General features: G+C 40.5%; 1 protein-coding gene across 1 annotated transcript in view; it reads right to left on the bottom strand.

Annotated features, from left to right (window-relative positions):
- Window positions 1–17266, bottom strand: part of LOC137504874 (albumin-like) — a 40637-nt gene extending 23371 nt beyond the window's left edge. Inside the window, exons 1-6 of the mRNA XM_068233471.1 lie at window positions 17138–17266; window positions 10850–10913; window positions 8647–8779; window positions 2380–2579; window positions 2125–2257; window positions 451–548 (exon numbers count right to left, since the gene is read on the bottom strand). Coding sequence (XP_068089572.1) covers window positions 451–548; window positions 2125–2257; window positions 2380–2579; window positions 8647–8779; window positions 10850–10913; window positions 17138–17216 — 707 coding nt within the window. The 5' untranslated portion in view covers window positions 17217–17266. The remainder of the gene's footprint in view (window positions 1–450; window positions 549–2124; window positions 2258–2379; window positions 2580–8646; window positions 8780–10849; window positions 10914–17137) is intronic.
- Between the last annotated feature and the right edge of the window lie 686 nt (window positions 17267–17952).

The following is a 17952-nucleotide window of genomic DNA, read 5'->3' as shown; positions in this document are numbered from 1 at the left end:
GCGGTGTTTTTGAGCAGGATGCTAATCATTTTTGTTTTATATGCATCATATGGACCATTACATAAAAATGATATAAACACTCTCATGGACCTACAATGTTGTCCATGTTATACCTCTATAAACCACATACTGACACTATTAAATAAGACTGCAAATGTGTTGCCTGTCACATTTCTCACGTTCCATAGACTAGAGAGAGTGATCTGAACATCTCTTATTATATTCCTACAAAGGAAAGTATTTGGGATTGTTAGGCAAACACTGATATAAATGTAAGGTGCTTGATTAGTAATGTATATATTTTAGGGATTACATGAGTATGTGGGGCATATCTGTTGAAATTAAAATAATTACATAAATTGGGGAAATAGTAGTGCAGTCTGCATACATTTTCTAAAAAGGCAAACAAACTCCAAACTTCCTCAAAACAAGTCACAGGAATACACTTACAGTGACTTCATAACTCTTTCATTGAATGAATGAAGAATATGGCATTTGTGGCGCTGGAGATCATATATATAATTGGACATCTTTTTTACCGGTGCCATCTGCAGAGCAAAAACATTTAGTCTATGACAAACAGAATATACATAGTGTAAATGAACAAATACATTTTAGCACACAAATTAACAACATTGCACACAAGCTAATATAGTATATGATGTATTCATTAAAGATAATAACCCTTCGACTGCCAGCTATTTAACACAAGCTGAATACCAGTGCCAGCCATGTTAGAATTGTGTTGATTGCTTTTCTTTCCCAAATCTACATGCACCAAAGTCCAAATTAGTTACAGTATTAGGAATTGCCATTAAGGTGCAAATAAATCTGAGCTGAAATATTTGCATATTTCAAGTAAAGTAGAAAGTTGACACTGTGCTGAATGCCTTTTAGACATCCGTGGCAAAGGAATATGGGGAAACAAAAAACTCCTACAGATGTCTACTGCAGGTGTAAGTAGTTTTTGTATTAAAAAGCTTTCAGACATCTGACATGCGTGGCATATGGATGAGAAAACACAGAACACTTATAGGTGAATGTGTCAGTAAGGGTTAAGGGCAGGCCCGGCTGCCCATGATGCCAAGTGAGGCTACTTCCTCAGATGGTGGAAGTGTGGGGGCGGTGCCAGGACAAACAGAAAGTGAAAAAGAATGGCCTCAGCCGCCTGGGCATTCACCTGGATGCCCCCTGGCTACTACACAAGACCTCAGATCAGTGGTGACCCACTGTGCTGCACTGAAGGGAGGAAAGCATCTCCCGTGTAACAGCGCATTACGAGAAATACTTCCTGTATATGCACCATTACCAGGGGAACCACTCTATTCCCTTCACAGTGAAAGGAGTAGAGCAGTTGAGAAAATACAGGAAGTAAGTAACTATACTGAGGTTGTTTTTGTTTATCGTACTACAGTTATAACGTGCACTGCAAATTGTCAGGTGCAGTACAATAATTACAAAATTGGGTTCGCCGCAAATCCTTACAAGTTTGCCTCAGGATGGTTAAGGGCTCTGGTTAAGGGCAAGGACATGTTTGCCGTTTACTAACCAACTGATGTTCGACTAAATGTTAATTGAATGCAAGCTGCTATCATAGGCCTGTGTACACCAGCTCTAATGGTGGCCATACATGGTACAATTTTTTCATCCAATCTTACCATTTCTATGTAAAATAAGGGAACTGCCTAAATTATCCTATCAGTATATTCACTTAATTTACCCTTATACTACATAGAAATGGTAAGATTGATTGAAAAAATTGTACCATGTATTGCTACCATAAGAGAGAGCTATGAAAAGATATTATCATGCCTGCTTTACATTTTTAATTTCAATATTTATATATGAAGCAAGTTCCAGCCTAGAAGGAGAAAGAAATGTCCTGTTCTCACCCCAGGTTCATCCATCTCGTACTAGACTGCACTCTCTTTGGGTCAAATATACCACATCTATTTCCTGCTCCATAACTCAAAAGTTCTGAAACCACCCTCCCTAAATGCACCGCAATCTTTAAGTCAAGCTTGCTGCTGTCCACCACTGCTCTCTACGTCTACAGCCTCTGTATTAATGCAAATCATTTTTTTTTTTACACATCATGTAATTGCAAGTAATTTCATGGCATACCTGTTCTCCAAAACATGTTCGCTTATCATCGGCTTTGCAACATTGAATAGTAAGGTCATGATATGTTTTAGCAAAGCCTAAAACACTTGGTGGATACAGGCCAGAATGTCTTTTAGCAACCTCTACAGTAAAACTAAAATGAAGAAAAAAAAGACATTGAACCAACGTTATTATTGTTCTTTGTGTACATTTTGTTGGTTGACTAACAACACAGGCAATGAGCAACATTAAAATTAAGGTAAATATGTCACTCACAATTCAAAGGAGTAGACTGGATTTTCTGTAAAGTCGTTACAGGCTGAAATATCTGGTTTATCATATGGCCCTACTTCTTCTTCATGTTTTCGGAAGCACTGGTCTCTCTCTGGCTCTTTTTTGGCACAACATTCTTTGGTCCAAGGGTAATGTTCCTCTAAATGGTCAAATGAGCAAACTTGGTCGTTGAAAACTTCAATCTACAGAAAATAAGAAAAAATAAATGAAATATAGAAAAACAATAGAAAATTATTTATGAATGTTTTCAAAAGGTATGTTTGACAGCTGGACTAGGGTTGATCGGAAAGTGCAATTTCCGTTCCGCCAGAATTGCGGAATTCTGCCAGCACAAAATTCCCTAACTGCTACATACCGTCAGAAACTGTAACGGCGGAAAAAATCTCTCTCCTCCTCCTCCTCCTATCCAGGGATTTGTAGGGTCTCAAAAGCAAGCTCACATGCATTGGCCAGGAATCAAACCCAGGTCAACTGCTTGGAAGGCAGCTATGCTCACCACTATACCACCAATGCTACATGCTGAAGCCAGCCTAGCATGTACCATTGTGATATACCCAAGATAAAAATGAGCTTGCTTATTTGCCTAATTTGCTAGATGAAAGCAGTGGGACACATGGTGATACTGCTTACAGGCTTCAATTCAAGACTTCAGAAAGATCCTGTGCCCCCCTGGATGATGCTGGTGTAACACACACAGCAAAGGACAGCAATTTGAAGTCTGGAAGATTCCAGGGCAAGGGTGGGAAGGATGAAAAGCTAGGTGGCCATGCAACCCTTCCTGCTAACCTAAAGCTTACTTGTGGCTTACAACACATTGGCTTAAGACTTTACCAAATCCAATGCTCCAATATGGGGAAGCTTCTCTGTTTGTTGTTTGCTGTTTTTTTTTTTTTTTTTTTTTTGTGGTTTCACAGTTCACTCATCTCTTCAACTGCAAGAAAGGCCCAGGAGTAGTCTTAGCTACCGTAATATCTATGTTACGGCCGGCCCTTATTACACTTTCTCTTACAGGGCTATGGAAACCGTTTTGCCCATGCGATAAAGCGAGGTGCAAAAATGAAATCATGCCTAGCAGAGGATGGTTTATATCCATCGACCTCTGGGTTATGGGCCCAGCACACTTCCACTGCACCACTCTGCTTACGTTTGAAATACAATCTTTAAGTTTAGGAAGAGTACATTAGTTGAAATAGTTACACTACAATCTAAGTTACAGCAATGCCCTAATGACACTTTCTCTTAAGGGGCTATGGCCAATGTGGTAAAGCAAGGTGTAAAACTGGCGGAATTTCACAGGCAATTTCAGAATTCCGCCTGATTGAAAAAGCAATTCTGTTCTGACCAAACAGAACGGAATGACCAATTTCCACTCTGAATCGTGGAAAATGCAATTCCGCGGGATGCAGTGACCATCCCTAAGCTGGCCCCACAGGCCTTGCGCAGTTCCTATAGACCTGGGTTTACCTCAACTTGTCCCACCAAGACTTCATGTGTGAAGGATAGCTACATAGGTAGCTTGGACATATCGCTCAGATGTAGGGGCGTAACTAGAAATCACAGGGCCTCCCATGCAAAACTTTGGATGGGGCTCCCACTCTGCCTTTCCAGCTGTCTGCACAGGTAAAATGAGATCCAATGTTATTCAGTTGGCTAGTGCACACTTGAATGTGTTATTCCCATGCAGATAAAAAAACAGACCACAGTAAAGCAGAGCTCCCGTTTTCTCTATCAATTACATTAACTTCTGTAATTAAACGTGCATGTTTTCACACATACAGACACACATGGTGTGCAGAAAACGCGTACAGAAAACCGACAGACAAGTGTGCTCCCAGCCTCAGCTTATTACACTCACTCTGTCCACCTCTGATGGAGCAGAACTGGCTCTGCAGACTCGTCCAGCATCACTACAGTACAGAGCACTTGGGGAGGGGTAGATAGGTTGGGGGATGGGCACTGTACACAAGAGTCTACTGCGCACTGAATAGGGACTGTCTATAAGTCTCTGTCTGCTAAACTTTGTACGATTCATTATCAGTGGCTGAGCAGACGCAATCATTAGAACAATTGTGCAGAGAGCAGAATTTTCTTTCTCTGTGTGCCCAGACTCCTCAAGCATTACTACAGTACACAGTGCTTGGGGAGGGGTAGAAAGGCTGGGGGTAGAGCAGCGCTGTACACAAGACCATGCTGAACAGTAAATAGGGACTGTCTACAAATCTTTGTTTGCAAAACTTTGTATGATGCCTTATCAGTGGCTGAGCAGATGCAGTCATTAAAACAATTGTGCAGAGAGCAGAAAGTTTTTTCCCCCTCCGTGCCCTTAGCAGTCTCTCAGGACAGAGAAAAGAAAGTTCTCCCCCCACTGGGCACCCTGCAGCTTCTGGGCCCCCCTGCAGCTGCATCCTTTGCAGGATCTATTGTTATGCCCCTGCTCAGATGTGAATTACTCTACCTGAGTGTACAAGTCAGGTTACGCCAAAAAGTGGTGCTGATAAGACTTGAATTTGGAAATAGGTATGGTAAGTATCTCATGCACCATGGCTGTTGTTATTGACTTTTACAGATTGGCATTTCTAGTACCATAAAGCAAATACTTTGTTTAACTGCTACCTACCAAGTAGGGAAATGTTGCCAACAATCATTTTTTCCTTAATCATTTAATACGGGAGCATTGGAGGTGCCCCGGTAGGATGTAATAATTAAAGCACTCACTGAAGGCCATTTTTTCATGCATATTGTGTGGAATTTATAATATTTTGCAAAGCACAAGGCTTTGTGCATTATTTTACATCATTCATTTTTGATTGCCTGGCTGACTGGGTTTGGGATGCTAGATTTCAGTGGCAGTCTCAGATGGAGCTAGTCTGGACTAAACCGCAGCAGTCTGCGTTCCATCAAATTCCTTCCCATATCCCATCATATTCTACATGAAGTTGTCAACGCGGGGCTGGGAGGGGGCACCACGTTCTATTTCTTTTTCCACCCCTTATGTGTTGCTGCTAAGAGATTAACTCTTTTTTGACCATCACTGTAGCTACATTTCAAATTAGTCGCACCAGAATACAAACCGAACTCGATAAACATCAATAGATGTAGCTATACATGGTCAAAAACAGCCACTTGTGAAAGCAATTCCTTGCTATATACTACAACAAAGAGTTGCTTCCACAAGTGGCTGTTACCATTGATCATGTACATGTATACCTATTAATGTATACGAGGCACTATTATCTGTTTACCCACCGTATAGTTTGTATGATTCAGATAGACCCATCTATTTCTACTGATGACATGCTCTATTTATTGCATTAGATTACAAATTTGCATTAAACTTATAATGCCGGGGGGTCATACTTTCTGACCACCCAGCACAATAAGGGCCTGTTCATACTTGCTGCGTTTGTAGAACGCGTATAAAATCAAAGAAACGCAAGTTGAAAAACGCATGCGTTTTTCTTGCGTTTGAATGCGTTTTCTATTGCGTTTTGCACAAACACGTGACCCAGGGGAAAAAAAAGAATTATGGGAACCGCAGAGGAAAACGGACGCTAAAAACGCAATAGTACGCGTTTTTGATACGCGTCCATAGACTTTCATTGCGTCCGTTTCTATGCGTATCGCACAGAACTGCGTGCAGCAATGCGGATGAGAAACGTATGCGTCTCATACGCATACATGTGAACTAGCCCATTCAAAAGCATTAGGAGCCGTTTCTATGCGTTTTTGGTACCAGTACGCGTTCCCTGAAAACGGCTAGGAACGCATATAGTCTGAACAGGCCCTAAGACTAAGAGCTGGATAATGAAAGGGGCTACACAGGCTGCCCAGAGCAACTGCAGCTCTGGGCTTCTGATAAGACGCAATGGCAGCGCAGTGCGATGTTGCGCTGCTCTTGCGATAGCAAACATTCAGACAGATACAAGACAGACTGGAGTGAGGCAGCCAATAGCAACTGCAGCAATGGCTACCTTGCAAGGACAGGACTAGGAAGACAGAGGCTGACAGAATGAATGCTTGCTAATCTAGTCACTGCCTCAGTGACAGCAAGCATTCACAAAGACAAGAGTGAGGTAACCAATAGCAACTCAGCAATGGCTACCTCACAAAGACAGGACTAGGCTAGCTAAGCACGGGTGATCATGTTAAGCGCAACCTACCGAAACGTGCTAAAAACTGACTAGCTGAACACAGGATATCAACAGTTCGAGTACGTATATATCAGCGGCACTGATATATCACCGTAACACGAATACAAGGAAAATAACAAACGCTGACTAGAATATGTATATATTGGCGATGAACCAATATATAACATAATCAAGGAAGACTAGCTAGATCTGGAACAATACAGCGAACTAACTAGGCAATACAAACAATACAAATTCTCTACACTAGAAGGAGTACGTATATATGTCCCCGTGGAAAATATATAATCGTAGCTCCACAAGATAACTGAACTAGAAAGTAACAAGACAAGGAATATTATTCACAGTATCAAAGACCCAGTCACAGCTTAGACAGAGCTGAAACTATGACGGGCGAGGTCTAAAAGGGGAGGCAGACTTTTATGCTGACATCAGCCAATGTATGCAAGCATGCAAATCTCCACAAAGCTGAATGGTAATCATTCAATCCTGAGCTGGCTTGATTACCATTACCTAGCGGAAAGACTATGATAACAAATGCATGCAGTACTATGTAACAACATGCATGCAGGAAATCCAGGGCTATCTGGCTGCAGCTCAGCTGTAGTAAGCCATTGATGGAATGATGACAGCATTCTGAGCTGCCCAGAACTGCAGAGCACTTGCAAATGACAATGTGACTCATTGCGAATGCACAACCGAATGCAGGCTCATAAGCCAGAACTGTCCATTTGCGGCTCCACCGCAATGGACAGAACACACCACAGGAGGAATCCTTACAAAAATGCTTTCTTGGTGTGTGTTTCTTGAGATTGTTTGGCCTTTTTTTTTAGCACAGTACCCTCTCTTATTTGAATTATTATACTGAAAGATGTGCATAGCAATTCATTGGTATATGTGTTTAATATCCAATGGACAGACATTTCTAGTAAAGATTGCTTGATTGTTACATTTCAGATGAGCCGCAGTTGATGTCTTTTTTAAAGTTAAATAGCAAAGTTAAAGATTCTTCCTGTGACTTAAATCCCCTTTACTGTGTTATGCTAGCTGCATGATGTCAGAAGGTAAGGGATGGTGCACACAGTTACAGTCCTTGCACCATAGACTTTCCCAGGTATGTGAAAAGCTCTCAAGAGGCTTTATCACATTGTCGAAAGTAACTTTACATTTTAATGACATTGATTTGTATTAGTATATTAAACTTTATGTCTCTTTTTGATGTACATGGTATTAAAATACAAATTGAGTTCTACCAAGGAAGAGAAAAATTCTGTGCCTCTTTCTGATATCTAAATGTTCACAAGTTGTTATGTACAGAACTCCGGAAGAGAGTCTGTAGAAGATATGATTACATTGTAAGCCTACCCTGAATCTGTTAAAATTAATGTGGATCCGAGAGGAAAAACTTGTCTATCTTATCTATTTAAGTAACTTGTCTATTTATCTTATCTAAAGTTTAGCTGGTTTACACTGTAAATCTAGCTGCAAACAGCTTCAACAGTATATAATTATTTCTTCCTGTGATACAATGAGAGCCCCCATGTTCTGCTTGTGACCATTACACACATTCAAGCTGCTCTGCATCTCCAGCCCTCAGCCTGTGAAAACATCACTCCCCTCTCCTCCCTCCTCCCCTCTGCCTCTGAAACCTCTTGCTAGTAACACCTGCTCCTCCTCCTTCCCAGACTGAGCTCCCATAAGCCCTTGCTACATGGATCTCAAAGTGCCTAGGTGCTGAAGGAGCTGTGGGCGAGGCTTGTTTAGTTTATAGGGAAATAGGGTATTAAAACAAAACAAAAAAAAGTATTTGGCTTGAGGAATGCCCTATAAACTATATGTAACGAATGCAATTATGCAATGAGTAAAAGCTTATCTCGGATCCACTTAACCTATAAATGCAATTATCCTAATTCTTCTGACTAATGTGAAGTGACTGAGGAAATGAGAGACTATTTCATTGCATTGGGGGCTTTTAGATGCCTATTGTGCAGGCATCCATAAACTATGTAGTACTTCGAAAAAATTGGAGTGGAAAAACCCTCTCTTCAGGTGCTTGGCAATTTCCATGGGGTGTACTAGCAGATTATGAAGGAGTGCTTACCATTGGGTGCTTGCATTTCTCATCCTCTTCATGTTCTATGCAGTGCTGAGCAAAAGTCATTATTTTATCCCGGTTTTTACGAACTTCTTCAAGTGTGCATCTTTGGAACCTCTGTGCTAACATTGCCAACACACTGCAAAAACAAAACAAATCTTGCCATCATGGACAGACTTTAATTTTTTAAACTTATAACAACAACTGTATTTATTTCTTACACACACACACGCACGCACGCACACACACCAGGTGGTACAAAGGTCCATAGTCTAGCAGGGAAGGACAGGGATTTAAATACAGTGGTGATAGTATGTTGTTTCTAATGTATATTTGACAGAGTATTTTGAGTATCTAACACCTGAAATATTTTATTTATGTAAAAAAAATAGGAAAATTCTTCAGCTTTTACTATTTTCTGTGCAGGTAATGGAGAGTTTCTGGGAAATTAGAGGAAACATCCCAAAGGCAGTGGAAACCCAACTCATGATAAAGTTCTTAACGATATTTATCGGGCCCCCTTTTTTCTGCTTTTTTTCGCCGTATTAGCAATAACTGCATTAGAGTCTATGGTGGCGCCCTTTTGGTCCCCCCTCAGCCGGTACCTTTTTTTCCTGCTACCAAACTCACTCTTTGCTTCTGTGTCAGCTGAGTTCAAGACAAGACTGGAGTTTAATTCTTCCTGACAGGGATACAGATAGCAGTAAAAGTGTAACAAGTATTAACTCTTTCCCCTGTTAGTGAAAACTAACACTCCTCAAAACCTCATTGGGGAGGCAGTGATGCATGCACTGCACTGATGCTGAAGATGGGACTAGATAGTCACAGCTCCTTACAGCTGATCCTATGGTGTTTGTTCAATAATCTAATAGTGCCAGTGCCACTCTTCTTAGCTGTCCTACACATACAATTCATTATATCATAAGTTTATTTTCACTTCAGATTCCCTTTAAAGGGAATGTATAGTGCACTGATTTGCATTGTTGATTCATTTATTTATTAGGTATAGTACAAAATACAATTCACAATTATTGTATACATTGGGAAAATATTAATCATCACACTGTTCCTTTAAAATGCCACTTGATTATTTGAACAGGCAGCTGTGTAAGATTGAGAAAGGCATTGTTTGTTGTATTGTAGTAAATGATAAAGTACTTTTACAGAGAGCACTTGGGCCTGGTAATTACTCCCTAAAACTGGTGATGTTGTTGTGTAGTGTTATAAGCCTGATACACCACATCAATGTAACATGAGGGCCAACAGATTGTGAATACCATGCACAAATTTTGTAGGTGAGCTGTCATACCACACAGAAGTGGTAAAATGGGCCAATCATTGGGTAACCAAAAGTGGATGTGTGCAGAGAAGGACAGTATACCGGCAACAAATGCAGCTGGGAGGAGACCCCAAAGCGTGCTCTTCAATAGATAATTTCAATGTGAAAAAGAAAATAGAGCTAAGGCACTGCTCCTTTAAAAGCACTTTATTGTGGTATGGATAGTTACAAAAAAAGTGTGTGGTAAAGCTAAGCCATTTCACTCGCTTCTCGCTTCTTCCGAGGCAGTAGAACTGATCTACTACCTCTGAAGAAGCAGCAAGCTTGCAAAACAGCTGTCAGGCTTTCCTTTAGTACCCTTCCCCATTTGCAACTACCCATACAGCAATAAAGGGGTTTTAAAGGAGTGGTTCCTTTGCTCTATTTTCTTTTACACATCAAAAGTGACTGCATGTACCAGACTATATAGACATCTGTGCTGCTGTCATTTTCTGTTTACCGAGTGAAAGTGCATGTGTTCACTCATTGATATGTTTCTGATGATACATACATTTTCTTTACTAGATAAAGGAAATGTGCAGTGTGATTGTTAAAGGCTAATATGGAGTGACTACCTTAACACCTTTCTTTTTTTAAATAAGTATTTAGAGATATTTAAAAAGACAGTTAAAGCGTTATGAGCAGGTAGAGCAAATACAAAATGCAGTAACTATAAGCGACCAACTGAAAAGAGTCTCTTAACAGAGCATGTCATAGTACAGTAATTTGAAAATGGACATGTCTGCATTGACACAGGCTTAACTGAGGTTGAAAACCTTAATTCTGCATTGTTTTAATTAATCAACTGAACTATGTTACAAAATATGTTTTCAAATCTTACACTGCTTGCAGTCAAAGAAAAACAAATGATTATATGATCAGAACACTTACATTTGACTCATGAAATCTTTTCCTACAAGTTTTTTCATTTCAGCAATTGTCGCATGATGGTCATCTAAAAAACAAAGATATTTTATCATAACTATAATAAAAAGGTTACCCATAACATATAAGTGTATAGCAATGATAGTCAAGAATAATTGAAAGAAATAAGAAAAAAAAACAGCAAAAAGTTTTCAGGAATATGCAATAATTGCCTTTCACTTGCCATAGATAGTGTTGGAAAAAAAAACAGCAAATGAAGTAATTTCACACAATTTTCTGTATGCAAAACCGTGGTGGCTTCTAAGAATGCTAACAGCACACAGAGTCTGGGTCTGCATATACTGCCCAGCCTCTCTTGCTATCCCGATCCCCCCTAAGCCCCCCTGTGCTCTGCTATTCCCCCATAGATCACCCAGCCGTGCTGTCGACACACAGCGTGTCGCAGCCGGCTGTTTACTTTATAAGTGTCAGTCTCGCTGCTCCCCGCCTCCTCCATAGCTTCGGTGCCCGCTTGCGTCCTTTCCCTCCCAGCTGATTGGGGGGAAGGAACGCGGGCGGGGACCGGAGCTATGGAGGAGACAGGGAACGGCGAGACAGACACTTAAAAATATACAAAAAAATATAAACCTCCAACCTCCTGAACTGCAAAAATGAAAGCTCTGCACTACATGTACCAGGCATACTCCATTCTATAGATGTATTTCTGCTCAGATATTTGTAGCTGGGCAATCTTCTTGTTATAGCATTCTGAAAATGAATAATGAATTGGCTTGTATGTTCTCAAAAAAAAAAAAAGTGGTGCCCCCCTCTCCCCTTGCCATCCCTTTTTCTCCTGTAGCTACTCAGTTGATCATGTGATCAGAGCTCAGAGGTTTGCAATAATGAAACTGGAACTAAAGGTGCATACACACATCCAACTTTACGCCTGATCGTTGTTTAAACTGGTCGTTTGAAAGATTTGAAGTGCAAACAACATGTTGTTTAAATGTACTGTGCACACTGACCAACAAAGGGGCTGATATCCTGATTTACATGTCGATTTACCAACTTGATAATGGACAATGGACTGGATAGAACAATAGACTAGATTAAACGACTGTTCAAACAACTGTATGTTTGAACGTCTGTTAGTTAGACAAACAACTAGTAGTCGTTTGTACACACATACGGACTTGACAGTCGTTTGAACGACAGTTGGTCCAAGTGATCCACCAAGCGGATTGTGCAAACTGGCCGTTATCAGTCGACTGCGCGTACACACGTCCAACTTGTCGTTCAAACGACGAAATGGGCATAGCAGAGCGCAGGGGGGGCTTAGGGGGGATCGGGATAGCAACAGAGGCTGGGCAGTATATGCAGACCCAGCCTCTGTGTGCTGTTAGCATTCTTAGAATCCTCCTCGGGTTCTCTTTAAGTTTTCTCATCTTAACAAAATATGTTTTCAGTCCCTGGCAAGAGCAGAAGGACTAAAAAGTAGTGAAGAAAAGTAATATCAGACTTAAGTTAATTCAACACAAGGTATTTTTAGTACTTATTTGCTTGCTGGCTGCTTAAAAAGTTTTTGTTGTTAAGGTGTGGAAATTTCTCCTATGAGAAAATGTAAAAGAAATGTTTTTTTTTAATAAGGACCATTGCTGTTTTTGTTTTTCACTTTGCTAGGTGATAAATAAAATAACTTTAAGCCCCAACAAGAAAAAAAAAAGTACTCAAAACAAGTTGTCTCAAATTAATTTAGGTTTGATATTATTTTTTTACCCACTCTTTAGTACTTTTCAACTTGTAAGTGCTGAAAAGGTATTTTGTAAATAAGATGAGAAATCTTTGACTGTGGGAAAATGCAGGAGCTAAGTTTAGTAAATCATGGCCCGAGTAGGGAAATCATGAGCAAAACTATAAAAAATAAAGAACACTATAAAAAATATAAAGACTATAAAAAATATACAAAAAATATAAACCTCCAACCTCCTAAACTGCAAAAATAAAAAAGCTCTGCACTACATGTACCAGGCATACTCCATTCTATAGATGTATTTCTGCTCAGATATTTGTAGCTGGGCAATCTTCTTGTTATAGCATTCTAAAAATGAATAATGAATTGGCTTGTATGTTCTCAAAAAAAAAAAAGCTGGTGCCCCCTCTCCCCCTTGCCCTCCCTTTTTCTCCTGTAGCTACTCAGGTGATCATGTGATCAGAGCTCAGAGGTTTGCAGTAATGGAACTGGAACTAAAGGTGCATACACAGGTCCAACTTTACGCCTGATCGTCGTTCAAACTGGTCGTTTGAAAGATTTGAAGTGCAAACAACAAGTCGTTCAAACGTACTGTACACTCTGACCAACAAAGGGGCTTATATCCTTATTTACATGTCGATTTACCAACTTGATAATGGACAATGGACTGGATAGAACAATGGACTAGATTAAACGACTGTTCAAACAACTGTATGTTTGAACGTCTGTTAGTTAGACAAACGACTGGAAGTCGTTTGTACACACATACGGACTTGACAGTCGTTTGAACGACAGTTGGTCCAAGTGATCCACCAAGCGGATTGTGCAAACCGGCCGTTATCAGTCGACTGCGCGTACACACGTCCAACACGACAAGTTGGGCATAGCAGAGCACAGGGGGGGCTTAGGGGGGATCGGGATAGCAACAGAGGCTGGGCAGTATATGCAGATCCAGCCTCTGTGTGCTGTTAGCATTCTTAGAATCCACCTCGGGTTCTCTTTAAGTTTACTCATCTTAACGAAATATGTTTTCAGTCCCTGGCAAGAGCAGAAGGACTAAAAAGTAGTGAAGAAAAGTAATATCAGACTTAAGTTAATTCAACACAAGGTATTTTGAGTACTTATTTGCTTGCTGGCTGCTGAAAAGGTTTTGTTGTTAAGGTGTGGAAATTTCTCCTATGAGAAAATTTAAAAGAAATGTTTTTTTTAATAAGGACCATTGCTGTTTTTGTTTTTCACTTTGCTAGGTGATAAATAAAATAACTTTAAGCCCCAACAAGGAAAAAAAAGTACTCAAAACAAGTTGTCTCAAATTAATTTAGGTTTGATATTATTTTTTTACCCACTCTTTAGTACTTTTCAACTTGTAAGTGCTGAAAAGGTATTTTGTAAATAAGATGAGAAATCATTGACTGTGGGAAAATGCAGGAGCTAAGTTTAGTAAATCATGGCCCGAGTAGGAAAATCATGAGCAAAACTATAAAAAATAAAGAAAACTATAAAAAATATAAAGACTATAAAAAATATACAAAGTGCAAACCACAAGTCGTTCAAACGTACTGTGCACACTGACCAACAAAGGGGCTTATATCCTGATTTACATGTCGGTTTACCAACTTGATAATGGACAATGGACTGGATAGAACAATGGACTAGATTAAATGACTGATCAAACAACTGTATGTTTGAACGTCTGTTAGTTAGACAAACAACTAGAAGTCGTTTGTACACACATACGGATTTGACAGTCATTTGAACGACAGTTGGTCCAAGTGATCCACCAAGCGGATTGTGCAAACCAGCTGTTATCAGTCGACTGCGCATACACACGTCCAACTTGTCGTTCAAACAACAAGTTGGGCTTAAAATCAGGAAGTGTGTATGTACCTTAAGTGTGCCCATTTAATGATGCAAAACAATAACTAATGAAGCAAGGTAAGCAAGAGCAACTAATCTGAAATTAGCTCTCTTAAAGTACAGTCTGAAAATATTGTAGTTATGTGGTGCTTTGGTATACACAAAATATTAAAATGAGGATAGCCCCGATGTGTAATGAGTACAGTTTTATCCTCCACTGTGAAGGTAAAGGGAAACAAGTACACACTTATGTATGTATGATTTTCCTGGGCTGCAGATCTGGCATGGATGGTAGCAGGAAAAAAGGGCACGGCAGCTAGTGGGCAAAAAGGGCATCGCCGTACACTCTAATACAATTATCGGTAATAGGGCGAAAAAAGGGTGCCCGATAAATATTGTTAACAACATTAGAACATTACAGTTTTTTAAGTATGTTGACATTTTAAACCTTGCAACGTTATAGTTTTTGTCATATTTTGTTTGTATGTACAGATTTTACATTATCAAAGATATAATCGTTTCTATGTTTAAAAGGGTGTTTCTGCAGAGGGAGTGGTTAGTGTTAAGCACCACCAGGGGGAGTGGTTAGGGTTAGGCACTACCCTGGCGGCGGTTAGTTTTAAGCAACACCAGGTGGGGTGGTTAGGGTTAGGCACCACCTGGGGGTGGTTAGGGTTAGGCACCACCTGGGGGTGGTTAGGGTTAGGCACCACCAGGGGGGGTGGTTAGGGTTAGACACCACCAGGGGGGGTAGTTAGGGTTAGGCACCACTGGGGGGGTTAATGTTAGGCACCACCAGGGGAGTGGTTAGTTTTAGGCACCACCAGGGGAGGGTCCTGTGTAAGAGTAGGGTTGGGTTAAGCTGTATTGTTGAATTATGTAACGATTTTTAACGTTAAAATCTTTTGATTATTATCTGCCGTCTGTTTTTAAAACGGTGTTTACTGGCAACCAAGTTCGACAACAATGTTTATCGTTAATAGGATTTTATTATCCACCGGTGCCATTTCGTTATCCAACCAGGCCCTTTTTTCCTGGTACCCTTTTTTCATGCAAGCGGCATGGATGGTTTAGATGTGTAGTGCCAAGAGATGGAAATAGAATGCCACCCTCACCTGGGTCAAATTTGACCACTAGGGATGGTCGGAATGCCAATTTCCGATTCCGCGGTAAATCCGCATTCCGTCATGTACCGATTACCGATTCCGCTTTCAGCTACCAATTTCCGCCGGCAATCGCGGAAATTCCGCCCGACTTTAACATAGATTTTCTCAAAAACTATAAGGTCTTTTTGAAAACTTTTTTTTGCATCTTGTTCAGAAGATTCTGTTTAATAAACCCTGAAAATTTGGTGTTTTTAGGATTAGCTATTAACCGCTAAAATCGGCGGATTTTTACTGTAATGTAAAATGCAGGAAATGGGCAGATGCAGATTTTCTGCATTTTACATTACAGTAAAAATCTGCTGACTTTAGCGGTTAATAGCAAAGCCCCCTTAAGTCCTAGAAACACCAAATTTTCAGGGTTTATTAAACCGAATCTTGTGAACAAGATGCAAAAAGACCTTATAGTTTTTGAGAAAATCAATGTTAAATTCGGGTGGAATTTCCGCGATTTCCGGCGGAAATTTCCACGATTTCCGGCGGAAATCCGCCTACGCCGCTTGCATTGCTGATTTCCGCATTCCGATGCAGAAATGCAATTTCCGATCGGAATTTCGGAAATTGCATTTCCGCGGAATCCGAATGAGCATCCCTATTGACCACTGTAGGAAGGGCCAATTTAAGCAGCATGGGGGCCCCGGGGTAAAGGTAACCTGGGTCCCCCCACAACAAAATGTAGCCCCTGGGACCCCCGATATGGCCACCGCACATCAACCTCTATCAAGATAGTTGTGATCCACTTGCAGTGCTGTGTAGGGGATACCTCGATTTTAATGAAAGTGAATAGGAGCTATTTTAAAAACTGCTAATCAATCGCAAAACGCTCAGAAAAGCACTTCTGGTGTGAATGCAGAGGCGTATCTAGAGGGGTGCAGGCATGGCTTGTGCCATGGGCGCCACAGCACCATGGGCGCCATGCATGCCCCTTTGCTGTGCCACCATGCCTATCCCCATCACTCAGACCTCAGATCTGATTCATTCTGTTATCTGGGGAGCATGGCTACTTAACTTGTGTATCGAGGGCGCACTTGGCTTAGTCTTAGAAAAGAGGACAGAGAGGGAATAAGAAGAGATTTCCAAAAAAGTAACTTCAGCAATGTCCCGAGCCAAAAAACACAGCAACCATAACGCATGTATTAGAGAAAGGATGCTGTTTTTATAGGGGAAAGGGGCTCTGACTGGGGGGGGGGCGCAATTTCAGTGTTTGCCATAGGCTCTATATTATCTAGATACGCCCCTGTGTGAATGCGCCGTAAGTGTGTTCCCTGCCTAAATAAAGTTCACACCACAGAATATGTACGCTCGAATGCAATCACATAACTGTGCACAAAACCGCTAATTCACAAATCTTTTATCAACTATGGTTACGGTGTTACATGACCAAGGCAATGGTTGGCAACTCTTTAGAAGACACATTTTAAATACTACAGGCCAGATTTGCTTATGCTCTCTAATGACCCTAAGCCTGGAAATTTTTTTAGTAAGCTAGGACTTAAATGCAAATGTGTTTGCATATAATTTTCTGCACTGCAGCATTGCTCTTACCATCATGATGTCTCTTATTCAGGGACTTTGACTCAGTCGCAGTGAAGAGGAACAAACAAATCAGAGTGACCCACTTCATGGCTGCAAATGTCTTGGGGGTTCTCTTGGAAGCCTAAAGAAGCTAAGGCTCATGCAGACATTTATACCATTTTCTGAACCCGGTTGGGAAATAATTAACTAGAATGGCTTTTTCATTTATGTAAATAGTGCTCATCTGGAAAAATCCAGGGATGACAAAAAAACAATATTGAATCAATTGTGGGCGGATGCTGGCTGCCACTATACTGAAAGACCTTGTACATCAATTCTATTTTGCTGATGAGCTAAGAAAGTCTTTGGTAATAATTGTGTTATGAAACTATGAACAAAAGGTTAAGCAAAGTTTTGCTAGTATCATAGTCTGTTGTCACAGTCAATGCGAATATGAAGAGAAACAAGCACTTGCACAAATCTGTTGTCACAGTATACTAGATTTCCAAATGTGTAAAAGGTTAAATAATGAGGCACCACAATATCATATTATTATATTGCTGAAATAGCTTCTGATTTTACTACTATTATGAGTTTATATAATGCTAAGATCTAGCCTAACTACTTAGCTCTCATTTTCTTGATGCCACCTACACCCCAATAAAGCGTGGAAAAGGAGAATTGCTCACATCCCATTAAAGCCCCCCTAATGGCAGACCATTCTCTGACCGCCCCCATGCTGCCTGCCATACAGCAATTGAGGGAGAGACATTGCTGATTTTATGAGTCATTTTTAGATAACCTATATAGAGAAGGAAGATTCTCAGATTAAAAAAAGGCCACTA

Source organism: Hyperolius riggenbachi, chromosome 1 (assembly GCF_040937935.1).
Source record: "Hyperolius riggenbachi isolate aHypRig1 chromosome 1, aHypRig1.pri, whole genome shotgun sequence".
Lineage (NCBI taxonomy): Eukaryota > Metazoa > Chordata > Amphibia > Anura > Hyperoliidae > Hyperolius > Hyperolius riggenbachi.
Note: the sequence above shows the minus strand (reverse complement) of the source record. Positions and strands in the feature narration are given on the sequence as shown.